We start from the raw sequence: 15705 nt of genomic DNA on the forward strand, positions 1-15705 counted from the left end.
TTTCCTCCTAGGTACCCACCTTTAGGTTCTCCCTCCAGAGGATGGGACGATATACCATCTCCTCCAGATCAGGGAGGGCAATAAACAAGCTAAGTCTGGGAGAGCATGCATAGTAAATATTGTACATAAATAAAACTATATTTTATTTTGAATTTTGGTTTTGTAATTTGCTTTGAAATTTACTTTAAAATTTATTTTTGTAGTTAATGGTAGATAGCATGTCAATAATCACTAACAACATCTTAGTAGAAGTTTGTCATTTTGTAAAAACGCTAGCAAGTTTATTCTAGATGATTATTTTGATACTTGTGGCTAGTATTATAAGTGTTATATTCTTTTCCTATCTACCATAACAGGAAGTGAGCTAGTATACCTTGAGAGAGTTGAGACATGACCTAGTCTAAGGATCTCTTACACTATTGCCTAATTTAGGAGGTAAGATAAATTCTGAAATTAGTCATGATTCATGAGACCGGATTAGTACTAGTGTTTCCAAGGTGACCTTCCATTGCATTTTGGATAGACTGGACCAACTCAAGTTATGCCAACTCATTTGAAAAAATCTTAAATCCCTAAATTAAGCAATGCTTCAAGCTCAAATGCTTCTCTAATTTTAAAGTATTTTCAAATAAATAAAAAAATAAAAAAGAGAAAAAGAATAAAGGGGATAAAAAAATAGTGTCATGAGTGAAAACTTTGACCAAAACATGATACTTTATTTCATAAATATTTATATACAAAAGAGCTAGTCTTTTCAGTATACTTCCTAACAGTATGACCCACAGCAGTGTTGGGTTGCAAGGGTGCAAACATAGTCCCACATCTAAAGTACATGGAAAAGATCATGGGGTTAAAAGGATGTAAAATATCTTCATTGGAATGAGTCCTTTTGGGGAGAGCCCAAGAACAAAGCCATGAGGGCTTAGGCCCAAAGTGGACAATATCATATCATTGTGGAGATATTTTGATTCCATCAGTTTTAACAAGTGGTATCAGAGCGAGACCGCTCTTCACCGGACTAACCGACGGATGAGCCATGATTCAGATCTAACCATGTGGTTTGAACCTTAAACAAAAAAAGTGGGTGCTCTCGTGTTTGAATCAAGAGGACCAGACACCATGTGAGAAGTCCTAGTAGGTCGGTGTGGATCGAGGGGTAAAAAGTTCTAGTTGCGACTAGGTGGGAAGTCCTAGTATGTCGGGTGGACCGAGGGGCAAAAAGTCCTAGCTGCGGCTAGGTGGGAAGTCCTAGTAGGTCGGGTGGACCAAGGGTTAAAAAATCCTGGTGGGTCGAGGATTCAGACATCGAAACGACGTTGGGAGGGGGCCTGTGGTCCTTTATTTGAGGGGGGATTGTTGGGTTGCAAGGGTGCAAACATAGTCCCACATCTAAAGTACATGGAAAAGATCATGGGGTTAAAAGGATGGAAAGTATCTCCATTGGAATGAGACCTTTTGGGGAGAGCCCAAGAACAAAGTCATGAGGGCTTAGGCCCAAAGTGGACAATATCATACCATTGTGGAGATATTTTGATTCCATCAGTTTTAACAAGCAGCTGATGATCTATAAGGAAGCACGACCGTGTCTGGTGGACACGGCTACTGGCTGGTGTGGCTCAGGTGATAAGACACGGCCGTGCGTTGTAGGCACGACCCTGCTTTGTCCCTTTTTTGTTCAATCTATGTTTCGCCTTATTTCACTCTAATTCCGTCCTGCAAATGCACAAATACAATAGCAGACCTCCGAACTAGGAAATAGAGAAAATATACCTAATGCATGGATAAGGGATGTGACAAACACAGGATAATATCACGAATTGCATAAAGATGTGCAATAAAAGTATTAAAAATACATGTATATCCTACGCACATTACTCTTGTAGCTAGATCTTAAGTTCCTCCAACTCTTTTGGTGTTATCCGATACGAAGCCTTAGACACTGGTGTCGTGCCCGGAATTACCTCAATAGTGAACTGGGCATGTCTCTGGGGTGGTAAGCTAGGAAGCTTGTTCGGAAAAACATCCTGATACTCTCGGACTATATGAACATCAGAAGGATAAGAAAACCCGACTTCCTCTGCTTGCTTCAGAAACAGTAGATAACCTCGGCAACCACTGTCTAACATTCTCTGAGCTTGTATAGTTGAAATAAGAGATAATCCATCATTCTGAGTACCAACGAATTCCCAAGCGGATTGATCCGGAGGTCGGAAGGTAACCACTCTTGCTCGACAGTCCACTATAGCATGATAAGTGGCTAACCAATCCATACCCAGAATAATATTGAATTCCACCATATCTAGCACCTGAAGATCCACTGTGAGGGCATGACCATCGAAATCCAACGGGCATCCCTTAATCTCCTGATTTGTAGTCAGCACTTCACCTGAAGGTAAAGATACTACCAGACTACACGATCTAATCATAGGCATTCTTCTAATTTTTCTCAAAAATAATCTAGTCATAAAGGAGTGAGAACTACCAGTATCAATCAAAGTATCAGCACATAAAGAATAGACTGTAACCATACCCCGAATGACCAATCCATCGGCCCGCTGCGCCTCCTTTCGAGTGATTGCATAGACACGTCCAACCTCTGCACTGGACGACTATGTAACCGGCTAAGATGTAGAAGGTCTCTACTCCGTCGGAATCTGACTCGGAGGTGCTAAAGTCAAAAACTGAGGCTGCTGCGAAGGTAACATGTATGACTGAGGCACCGCTAGTAGATACTGTTGTGAAGGATAATGTGTCTCTGAACTAGTGGGGTACTAGAACGCCGTCGGTAAAGCTGCATGATCCCTCCCATGTAGCAGATATATTTGTGGCTGAGGCGGTAGGGGTCGCTGCTGCTGAGGGGCTCTAGTCCTCTGTGTCATCTGTGATCGCTGCTATGTAGAGCGTCCTCCAGAAGATGCAGCATCAGTAGACTCCAACTGAGCCTTCAGAGTACACTCTCTAACTGTATGGTCGGGAAGTTTGCAATAGTAACAGATAGGATGATTCAATGGACAATCAACCATCATATGACTATGTGATCCACACCGATTACACTTCTTATTCTTATCTTTCTGGCTCGACTATGAGGTACTACGAAACTTTCCTCCTGACGACTGCCCAGTCTTCTGTCTCTTTTGACAAGTCGATTGAGAGTCCTGACTCTTCGTCTTACCACAAGCACTCTGATTCTCAATCTCTTTCTCTCGAGCTACCTGCTGATGGGTTAACTCGATAGAAAGTGCTCGATCTAAGACCTCTCTGTACGAGTTGATAGAAGACCCGGACATCCGAACTTATATATATGCGGAAAGGCCCTGCACAAACTGAAACATCTGATCCTCGTCCCGTACCACCAGATGCGGACAAAACTCTGCGAGTTTAGTGAACTGCGCATTATATTCCATAACTGATCTTTCTCCCTACTTCAGACTCAAGAACTCCTGACGGCGTGCCATACAGAAGGTCGCCGAAAAAACTGTCTCTCGAAGGCCTCTCTAAAAGTTATCCAAGTCACCTCCTGCTCTCCAAATACGGTCTTCTGAGTTTTCCACCATGTAAGAGCCTGGTCTCGAAGATGATATGTAGCTAATCAGACCTTGTCTGCATCCGTACAAGACATATAATCAAATGTATCTGTAAGATTCTCTAACCACGATCGAACCATCCACAGATCAGATCCTTCGTGATATAAAGTGAAACGGTCCTTGGCCGACTTGGCCAAACAAAACCTGAAAATGGACTTCGCAACCTAGGCTCTGATACCAAAATAATTGTTACGTCCCGGGAGATGGTCGTCTGAAAAATTTTGACAGCATCTCCCCTGTAACAATTCACATTCATTAAATACATTTTACATAAAGGTCCACACGACCTATCCATAATACAATACATGAATTTAATAACTACTAGACAATAAGAAATGTGACCCACATGACCACTCACACATGCATAACAATATAAATCTAAAATCTACACAACAACCAATGATAAACTCGATAATTCTACGAAAAATAGAATTTATGCAAGTGGAAACATAACCATACCAAAATCCAGAGTAATGAATACAACTCCACAATCACATATAAGAACAACCATAAAGAAGCATACTAAAGACACTATAATCCAGAATACCAATATGAAATCATAAACTTGAAACTCTAGATACAGGAAGTAAAACAAACCACACATAAATCCCATATCATCACGAAGACAAAATAGAAAATGTCCTGCTGTGAGATGGCATGACTGGCAGTATCTCCTCGGCATCAACTGTAATCTCCTACCTAATACCTTGGGAGACAGAAAAACCCCAAGGTCTGATTGGTGAGTACAACATACTCAGTGGGTAAGTAGAATGGTGAAGAGTATATAATTAAGAGCAAAGGTACACAAATGAATAGCAGTAATCATCATGTGATCAATAATAATTCTGCTGGTAGCATATAAACTAAAATGGATCTCATAAATGCATCAATCCATATGAATGACAATGTCATACTGATGTATCAATCAAGAAACTACCATGTATACATCCACATTCAAATGGAGTATACATACGGTCCAATACATATATATATCACGTACACAATGCAAGCATATGCATGATGTAACTGCCTACACTCGCTCCAATACTTATATATCTATATGAGACTGAGGGTATCTGACATCCAAATGGCCATACATCCAGCTCTACAATAAAGTAGCTTGGTGACCCAACAATAGATAGCTATCTATAGCTACGTACATCCTATGGTCAATGTCTGTCCTCTAATACTCGTCCTTGAGTATCACTCCCATACTCTCCGAGTACCACCCCTTGCCGGTGTCAAGGTCATAACATCAACTCGGTTGTGTATATAGGTCATACAACCACCATCACCATGATGAAAATAGGGAAATCATAACCACCTAATCTAAACATGCCTCAACAGACCAACTATCCATGACGATGGACCCACAACATTGTGGCTTACAATCGTCATCATGCGCTATGATGTGATGATCAAGCAATGATGATCAACATCTACTATGCTAAACAACATGCATAGATAATAGATCTCTATTGATCACATGTATCAACCAAGGATAAGAATAGTAAATCACATAGATAAGTAGAGGTTCATACAACAGCATGGATAATCATAAGATCAAATGAATTAAGGATAAGCATAGTATAAACAGGAATATAATAAAGGAATCCACTCAACAAGGAACAGGAATGTGATCAATGTACTAACCAATAATAATAGAAAAGGGAACATGCACTGGAAATAAAATAGCTTTGTATTGACCAAATACAAAAATTACCCATCTGATATGATGAATCATCGCAATATGAACCCCCAGAAAATAATCCTCCATATATACTCGAATCCACAACCAATCAAGGTCCTGCAAAAAAAATAAACAACATTTACTAATAATCCCATAGGCCTTAGCCCATTCAAAATCTAACACTTAACCCAAATCCAATTAGATCCATAATTCAATTAACTCATGTTAATTAAACACAAGTTAATCTCATTAACTCTAATTGTATCTAAACCAACCTAATTCAATTAACACGACTTAACCAATTAACTAATTAGTTATATTAACCAATTAATACAACTAACCTCAACTCATGTTTATCAACTGGATCCAACCTATTCCAAAATCAACTGAAACCCTAAATCCACAACACAACCTAATTAGATCCATCGACATCCCAAAACAATCACAACAACCCTAATCCTCAAAGAACCGATCCAACAGAACCAATCCCACACACATCGAACGGATCACTTCCAAGAAACCAAAACCAATAGCAAAACCAACAAATCCTAATCACACTGGAATCCCAACAGAACATGTCCAACAGAGCAAAACTAATCCACCAACAAACCTAACCATATTTGATCAAGAACTAACTAGATTATAAGGAAGGCTCACCTCTGATCAGTTGTGTCCCTAGAAACTCTAGCTCTACTCGAGAACTCTGATTCCTCCTTGCCACAACTCTCCTTCTGCTTATGAACAGAACCAAGAAATCAGGACAACACCCAATCAACCAGAACCAGATTCGTTGCTAAACAAGACTAACTTAATGCAAGAAAGGGAATTCACCTCCGATCGAATAGAGCATAGTGTAGGCGGATGGATCGGCAAGGACATCGGAGTCTTCAAAGCCACGGAGGTCGTGGTAGCAGAGGGTTGTGAGAGATAGCGATCTGGTAGAGCACCAGGAGTAGCAGAGCTCTGGGATGCCATGGAAGAGGAGGAGAACCACGGCGAGGTCGTCGCCCTTCTCGACGATCTGCTGGTTGATGACGTTCATCGGCACCATCCTGTGTGAGATCCCAGCCATCTCCCCATCCTTGATCGGCCACTCCATCGCCTTCGATCCGCCCCTGTTAATCCCCGCTATGCTTCCGATCGGATGATGCTTCTTGATCGCGCGATTGTGCTGAAGATGAGAAGAACGCGAGCTCGAAGGAGAAATCAGAATCGCGGCTGGAGAAAAGAATCATGCGCCGATCGCGAGCTCGGGCGAGGAAGGAGGAAGTCGCAGGTTAAAGAATTCCTAACAAGTCAACGGGTTTTAAACCATATCCACTAACCTATGTCAAATTGGGCTATATGGGCTTCTTTAATTGGGCTAGTAATTGGGTATAAATGGGGCTCTTAATTGGATTAAGGGATTGGTCATAATTAGGCTCTTAATTGGGTTGGCTTAATGGGTTTAAATCATTAAACCCAAATGAACCCAATCCAATTAAATACCTAGCCTTTAATAATTAATTATTAGACCTAATAATTAACCTCCTTAATCTTTACCAATTAGGGCTAACCTATTTACAATTAACTCTAAAATTTCCCATATCTTACAGATGAAAGTCCAAGCTTGTCAAGGAGGACCAAATGCTTAGTTGTGTGGAAGTCCTTGAGGTCAAGATTGGTTTAAGGCTAGGAAAGTGGAAGTTGTCAAAGGTTAATGTTTACTTGAGGTTGGGCAAGTGTATGTCCTAGTTAGTTGCTTTACATGTAAGCACAATGGAAATAAAGACAAACAACTCAAGCAATGCACCACTGATACAAATAAATCACAAACCTAAGGCACAATGTTTTAATGTGGTTCACAACCTATAGGTTGCTACTCCAGAGTCTTATAGTCCTCGTTATAAATTCTACTAAGTTTCTTCATTCCGACCTCAATTGAGATAGAAGAAACCTATTACAATACAATAGTTTGATAGTCTTAAGAAATCTATACATTAAAGTCAAAAAAGACTAATAAAAATAAGTAAAATATACTTTGCAGAGGATTGTTGGAGCAAGATCTAGATCCTCTACATCTATTAGGTGTAGTTCTTTTTGGAAAATGGTTCATATATAGATCAAATAAAAGAGGTTAGACCCCTCAAATGTGCAATCAAAAGAACAACATCATAGCCCAGACAACACTAGCCATTGAGCACACACATATGACCAATCACACAAGAAACTATATCAAATCCATGGCACCACCAACACCAAGACATCATAGCCACACATGTCTACACATCACAACACTTGCTTGCTCATCTATGGGCCATACAAAGCACCACATACCACAAAACCAACCACAACACAGGAATACATCACACTCCTATGTTTATTACAAACCATCACACACAAACACCCCTACTTCTTGACCGGGAGCCACCAGCAGCTCACGGCAACCAACTTTCAGCACACGGCATCCAATTTCTAGCCTCCATCAGCAGCTCCAAAAACCCACAGCATCATCAACAGCAATTCTAAATATTTCTAGCAGCTTCATCACAGGAACATAGCCACCTGCAGCTTGGATGCTTGTAACGCCCGTAAAATTTCTAGCAATTTTATAAGAATTTTTGCATGATTATAATGGGCTTTTATGTGGGCTCTTTTAAAAATAAAAGAAAATAGAGCAAAAAAGATGCATAACCAAGGTTCAAACCCCGAACCTCCAAGCAAGTAACAAATCCTTATGATGTACGTGATAACCAGGAGCCCCAGCAGGGGTGTGCTGTTAGAAAGGTAAGGAAAATGGTAGATAAGGGTAGGAAAGGCGAAGGGACACCTCTTTCCCTTCACTTAGAATAAATAGGAGTGAGTGAAGAGGTAAGGGAATGAAAAGTCATTTTCTTCTTCCTTCTTCTTCTTCCTCCACCGAAACCAACCCTTCTTCTTCTTCCATTTTCAAAAGTTCAAGGTCTAGGGTTCCTCCCTAGGAAGTTCACAAGGGAATCCCTCAAGGGCTTATCCCCTTATTAAGGCAAGGATACGCAAAGGAAATTTTAGGAGCGGAGGTCTTCTCTTCTCTCCACCAAGAGTATATTTTCTTGTAGTAAACCAAGTGAGAGGAAGTAAGTAATCCCCTCACCTGCAGTACAAGTTGCTTCGAGTGTTTTTGATTGCTTAAAAACCTAGGACCACCCTTCTAGGGTTTCGGCCAAGGAAGAATATAGGACTAGGGAAGAAGTTTTAAACTCTAAACATGCTTGCATATGATTTCTTATGATGTATAATGCATTATATAATGTTAGTAGGATGATACCCATGTTTTTATGTTGCTTAAACTTAGGGTAAGGATTCCCTCTTCAAGTTTCGGCCAACCTAGGGTTTAGGGCTTAGAAGAAAATTGAAAACCCAATTATGCTTGCCTATGATTTCCCTATGGTATGTGATATGTTATGTGAAGTTACTATGATGTTATTCATGCTTCATGTTGCACAAAACCTAGGACCATGCCTCTAGAACTTTCGGCCAAGTCCAAGAAACTAGGGTTCGGGGAAAATCCCAAGCCCATCTATGCTTGCTAAAAGTCTCCCATGTTATGCTATGTATTATGTGATGTTAGTTGATGTTTTCCATGCTTGATGTTACTTAAAACCTAGGACCATGCCCCTTGTAAGTTTCGGCCAGGAAGTGCTTTGAGGCTAGGGGAAAGATAAAAACCCCAAACATGCTTACTAATGATCTTCCATGCCATGCTATATATACATGATGTTGACATGATGATAGTTAGACTTTATGTTAGCATGATTTTTTTATGTCACCACCTTATGTCCATGTTAACTCTATTAATGCATGCTTATGTTATGCTTATGGTATCATGATGTACATGCTTATGTTTCATGCCCACTAGGGCACACCTATGTTATGCATGACTTATGTATGATGAAATGCCTAAGAGATGTTTCCCTATGAGTTGGGACTAAGAGCACTCTTTATGTTATGACAAGGAACATGATATGCTATTTTACTTTTGTATGGCTTGTACCAGACCCTAGCAAGGTCCATGGGATGGGCTCCTACGTTGCCCCTAGGTCGACGGTCGTAGTACGGGCCTAGTACGGGATGGGCTCCTACGTTGCCCCTAGGTCGACGGTCATAGTACGGGCCTAGTTCCCTAGTAGGTTCGGGATTAGCTACCTCGGATCTATTTAGGGATGCGTGCAAAATCATGTATGTGGTACAATGTCGGACCCTCATGTTGAGATTTATGTTTAAGTACCTATAATATATATGTTTTCAAAGAACATCTTGCATATACCCATTTTATGTCTATGTGATTATCATGCTTTAAGATGATGTACTATTGTGATAAGAATGCTAAGTTTCTATGTTTCCTAAATGATCATGTCACTACTTCATGTTTGTACTCTTGGAACATGAATGCTAAGTCTATATGTTTTCTAATGCTAAGTCTATATGTTTCATAATGCTAAGTCTACACGTTTTCTAATGCTAAGTCTATATGTCCTCTAGATGATCATGTCACTACTTTATATGAATGCTATGCCTATATGTTGTCTAAATGAACATGTTACTACTCTATGTTTAATTAATGATGTATGGCTTTTGTGAGTAGGAAAGGATCTTGTCACGACCCGGGAGACGACCGTCCGAAAAATTTCGGCAGCATCTCCCCTGTATCTATGACAATTCCCTGGATACATACACATATATAAGGCCCACACGGCCAATCCATAACAGGCTATGGATTTATACAAGTAAAATAACTGTAAATGTGACCCACACGGCCACTCAACACATCCTACTATATATGCAATGCATCCGTAAAAGTATTAACGAATAAAACTCGTTAATTCTTCGCAAAAGAGATAACACGCAGCAGAAAACACAATATACTAAAATTTCGAACGGAGAATAAAATCCGTAACCACATATACGATGAAAGCAGTGTAATAAAGTCCATAGTAGCAATACGATGAATAAACTCGAACTATAAGAAAACAAAACCACTACACAGACACATGCAATCACAAGTCCACAAACACAAAACAAACACAAACTGCTGTGAGGTAGCATGACTGGCAGAATCTCCTCGGCATCAGCTGTAGTCTCCTACCTGATATCTGGGAAGACAGAAAAATCCCAGAGTCCAAAGGGTGAGTACAAATATACTCAGTGGATAATCAGAAAGAAGTACATGCTCAATAGGGTAAATCATAATAGAGCAGATATGAAAGAAGCATAAGTAACAGAAGAACAGTGTAAGGTATCGTAACTCCTACAGGTATCATATAAGCAATGTCATATCTCAGGTACACGTAGTAATCCATATGCATGATCATATATGCAATGTGTCAACCAGGTATCAATACAAGTACACAATCACTTCATAATGTAATGCACACACATACGGTCCAATGCATGTATATAAATCTCATCATGCAAATATGTGCATGTAATGCATCAGTCTACACTGACTCCAGCGCCTCATGTCTAATGAGTCGGAGGTGTAAGACAATAGCGGGGCTATGAATCCAGCACTACAACAAAGTAACCTGGTAGCACCCTCAGTAGGTAGTCCCGACAAGAACTACGTACAATACCTATGGCCAGTGCTGTCCTCAATACTCGTCCAGAGAATAACTCTCGGCTGCGTACAGGCCATACAGCCGGGCTACGTACAGGCCATATAGCCAGACTGAGTACCACCCCATCGCGGTGTCGAGATCAGGCCACTGACTCGGCTGCGTACAGGCCATACAGCCGGACTGCGTACAGGCCATACAGTCCCCATCACCATGATGGAAGGGTAATAACCACCTATATCACTATAGGCCAACTACCGGCAAGATACACCCACATCTTTGGGATTTACAATCAAGCTCATGCGTAATGATGACATGATCAAGTCAGCATAATCATCCTCTACCATGTTAATTAACACCGTGTTAATTAACATGTGTAGGTACTAATGAAAAGTCCTACTGATCACAGGTATCAACATGATGATAACATAACCAAAACAGAGACAGTAATCATAAGCATAGATACACGATGATCTCAAGCATCAAAGAGTATAAACAGAACTGATAACAAGGTCAAAGAAATAAGATCAAGCATGTGATAAACATGAATATCGAAAGTACCCAATCTATAACAAGTGTGAGAGCATGATAAGTAATCTAATCACTAGGAATGAAAGAAAGCATGTACTGTAAAGAAGAAAAGAAACTGTATTGACTAAATACAGTAGACTATCCACCTGGTAACCGTATGTCGAATAAGAACCTCCAGAAAATATAATCCCGTATAATATCGAAGGCCCCAAAATCAATCAAGGACCTGCAAATATAATATCACATCCTAAATACCAGAATGTATCAAATAAACCCTAATTTATATTTTAAGGGTTAGTTTAACTCAATCTTGTTAACCTAACCCGGGTTAAATTAATCTAACCTTTAGGTTGATATTAACATGGTTTAATTAATCAATCAATTAATTGTATTAATCGAATCGATCAACACAACTAAAATCATGTTTAATCAAACCTAAGCTAATCAATCAATCTTAGGTTAGACTAATCCAATCTTTAGGTTGACACTAAATAGGAATTAACCAATTAATTAATTAATTTCATTAATCCATTAATACAGTTAATTCTCTATTTAATCAACCTTAATTTATCTACGTTAGGTTTGATAGATATTAATCCCACTAAACCAATCATATAAAACCAAATTTACATCCAACAGTAAACAAGATCAACAAACCAAACCCTAGCTCAATTGATCAAACCAACAAACAGTAACCCATCTCCATCTGGACAAAACAGACAGCACCTAAAATCCAGAACTAACTTACCATCTATAGCGGAACAAAACCTAATCAAATTCAAAGGAAGAACTCACCTCCAAAAAGAGCTGATCGTGCCCTAGAAATCCAGATCCAAGCTCTCAGCCGACTCCAATGGATTTAATCCCAATCCATTTCCTCTCTTCTCCTTCTTGTGGCCGAAACCAACGGAATTCCACCAATCCGAACAGATTGAAGCCACCAGCTGAGAAAACGAGATCTAACTCAAGCAAATCCTATGATGAACCCTAGAAATCAAACCATTGTACTTACCTTAAAGATTCGGCCTCTCCCTCTTCTTCTTCACTCGCGGCCGAACCAAAGAAACGAAAGAGGAGATCTAAAAATGAGTTTCATATCAAGCTATGGATCATAAATCTCTTAAAACCCAATAGATCAAAATCCAATAGATCTAACACAATTTGTACACAATCCGAGTTAGAACCTCACTTACCGATCTTCCCTTCTTGATCCGCGCAGAATGGGCCTTGTAAATGGGCTCTAATTAAGGTTCAATTGGTTAAATGGTCCAGCCCATGATTTCCTAATTGGGTTAGGGAATTATTCCAAGTTAATCTCCTAAATTGCTTCATCAATTCCCTATTTAAACCTTAATAATTATGGTAAATTTATGTGCAAATTACCCTTTAAGTTCCGGTATTTTACAATACTCATTTTTGTTCTATGAAATCTTGAAATGTTAAACACTTGTTTTAGTTAAAGAATTGCTAAGAACTTTCTTATCATGTTTGAATTGTTAAGTGATAGATGACTATGTACTTAGATTATACTTTGAATTCCTCATTGATGTTCATGTACTCTATACTTGTGTTTAGGCTCCTATACTTCCATTGTGTTGATTATCATGAACTTGAATCAAGTAGTGCCCTTTATGAAATGACTATGCATGCTTAGTAGTCCACCTCCTACTCATAGTGTACTATAAGCTGTAGTTTTAAAAGAGCATGTAAGGTATTGCAGAAAGAAAAGCTTTAATCAATTATACACATGAAAGCTAAGCATACTCACATGTTGTAGAGGTTTACAGGTTACATGTTTAAGATGTTAAGATATTTATATGTTTAAATGTAAATGCATGTTTCTTCATTTTAAGTTTAAATTCTTCCGCTGTATATGCACGCATGTATGTTCGTGTAGCGCCGCCCTTCCTCCCCTCTATAAGTACGAGAAGGGTGGGCGTTACAATGCTATCGTGGCTTGAGATCTACAAATCGATGCACATGGACCTGCACCTTGCGAAAAATCCAATCAAAATCTAAGATAATACCTTAATAAAGCCTTCGATTTTGTGCCTCCCATATATAGTATATCAAGCTAGAGATGTCGTGGTAGCACGCCTTAGTTTTTTGTCGCCCATTCTTGTAATGCCGCCCAAGAACCTGCTGCATCTCTTCAAAAGAAGTAAAATTTTGCCCAATACCGAGGCAATGCTTGACATTGCCCCATACCTCACAATCCTTAGGACATTAAAAAAACAAGTGGTGATTAGTTTCTTCATGAAGTTGGCATAACTCACACAACTTGTTAGGCTCATACTCCACGCGATCCTTGGTCCTCAAGTGCCCATTTGCTAACATCCACAAGATAAACCGATGTTTAGGCATAACTTTCAGCCTCCACACCACCGGACTCTAAGTTACCTCCAAACCACGTGGCATGAAAAAATGATAAACATTAAAAACCCCTTTTCCCACCAACAAACCAATCTATCATAGCCATATTAGCCCTCCCCACACTATTCGAGCCATGGACAATCTTGTCTCGGATTTCAATAAGTCTTTTAATTAGAGGAGAATTCGAAAGCTTTGCATTTCATGCCCAAAAATCTACATTCTTAACATAACGATGATGCACCCAATTCACCCATAGAGAATTTTTATGAGATTGTATGTCCCAAAGTATCTTACTTAGCAAAGCTTCATTCTATGCATGGAGATCCCGAAGACCATAGCCTCCATCCTTCTTTGATAGACAAATTTTAGACCAAAGAGATAGGAGGCCACTTAGGTGTAGTTCCCTCCTATTAATCGTACATCGGAGGAGGGATGCAAAGTCTTGTATGTACATTAAAATTGTCCCCGCATAGAGCTTTAAAGCAGAGAACAACAAAACAATTTAACTAAGATATTTTTCAAAAGTTTTTCATTATGCATATCGACACGAACGCTGCAAAATCTTTTATAAATTGTTACCATCAATCGACTGAACTTGTCCATATGTCAACTGATTACTTTGATCTTATCGTATCTATCTAATTATGGTATACATAAGTCTTCCTGCTAGGTGACCTTAGGATTTTGTCTTCAGTTGATTTTGTGCGCATCTAATCTATTGTGTTATTGATGAGTTGATGTCCCAAGTGGATTAGTCAAACTTATGCACAATTTCAATATTCGTTAGTTGACTATTCAATCTTTTGTTCCATTCTAAAATAAATTAGTCAACTGGTGTGTGTGAATTATCCATCATATGAAACAAAGAGATAAATATATAGAAAATGAATGTCAACAATGAATCAAACTACTCCCTCATTCAAAAATTAAGGGAACTTCTCTATGGAGATGGAGTTACAATCAAAAGACATAATAGAAGGCATTCTATAACTCAAATATAAAAGAAAAGAGAGAAAAATCTTAGTCATCGTGTTTGTCGGTGCCTTCTAATTGATCTCGAAGATCCTTGGTGGATGAAATCTCGACGGCTCCTTGAAAATGACTATCCCATAGAATTCTTGTGATGGGAAAACCCATCCTCCCTCAAACAAGAGCACCATGGATCCTTTTAAAGCCTCCGAAACTTTTCAAATTCATTGAAGCATTCCAAATATGATAGGGCACCACCATCTTACCACAACCATGCTGGAATGCATGGCTAGGGCATGTTGGCTCCGAGTGCTATAGTCGTAGGCTGAACATGGCAATGCTTGTGTGTATGACCTCCGTGTTCATCTTTGGAAGTCTTGGTAATTCAAACAGTATGGGGCACGACCATGCCAGAAAGTGCGACCTATTTGTATTTTGCTCTGAAAGTCAAAACATTGCTTTGTATCTCATTTAACTCCTCAAATGGTGCATGGCCATGTTGGAGGACACCGCTAGACTATGCATCATGCTAGAAATGCACCCTTCAAGGCTTCTTGAATCTTATTTATCTTCGAATTTGCATTCTATCATCAAAAATATATAAATAGAAGATCTCAAAACTAAGCGGATGAAATTAATACAAAGAGATGATAGGCAAATGAAATGGAATGAATGGATAAAAATAATAATGAAAATATATGCATGAATCGCACACATCAACTACCATGAGTTGGACATGGATCTTGCTATCTAAGACATAATTACACATAAACATTAAAACTTAAAATTCCAAATGAACTACTAAATAAAAAAAATTGAAAAAATTAACTGAAAAATAAACTTTGGTTGCCTCCCCGAAAGTGCTTATTTTAGATTGTAAGATTTCCCCCTATTATTTTCAATCCAAAGTACTTGGTCCATTTCTCTCAATTGGCTTGTTAACAACATATCTCTTCAACTATTGTCCATTCACCTTAAAAGAACC

At 39.2% G+C, this 15705-nt stretch overlaps 1 protein-coding gene and 1 long non-coding RNA gene across 2 annotated transcripts; both read right to left on the bottom strand.

Moving 5' to 3' along the window:
• Positions 1-1883: 1883 nt before the first annotated feature.
• LOC141839912 (uncharacterized) lies at positions 1884-6373 on the bottom strand. Its single transcript, XM_074727765.1, has 2 exons — positions 6106-6373; positions 1884-2386 (listed from the first exon to the last, which is right to left on the bottom strand). Exons 1-2 carry the CDS (start codon positions 6371-6373, stop codon positions 1884-1886), a joined length of 771 nt encoding a protein of 256 aa, XP_074583866.1.
• Positions 6374-10326: 3953 nt separating this feature from the next.
• Positions 10327-12458, bottom strand: LOC141837972 (uncharacterized). Its single transcript, XR_012602606.1, has 4 exons — positions 12391-12458; positions 12174-12322; positions 11525-11604; positions 10327-10385 (listed from the first exon to the last, which is right to left on the bottom strand). It is a non-coding gene; the product is annotated as an uncharacterized LOC141837972 (long non-coding RNA).
• Positions 12459-15705: the final 3247 nt, after the last annotated feature.

Source organism: Curcuma longa, chromosome 11 (assembly GCF_044706935.1).
Source record: "Curcuma longa cultivar G26 ecotype Majalengka, Jawa Barat chromosome 11, ITB_CL_G26_1.1, whole genome shotgun sequence".
Lineage (NCBI taxonomy): Eukaryota > Viridiplantae > Streptophyta > Magnoliopsida > Zingiberales > Zingiberaceae > Curcuma > Curcuma longa.

Excerpts from the sequence above, each read along its gene's own strand:
- LOC141839912 (XM_074727765.1), bottom strand. The coding sequence starts at position 6,373 with ATGGAGTGGCCGATCAAGGATGGGGAGATGGCTGGGATCTCACACAGG. Across the intron at positions 2,387-6,105 it reads TATGCTCTATTCGATCGGAG|GTGAAGTGCTGACTACAAAT; the intron begins GTGAATTCCCTT and ends CTTTACCTTCAG.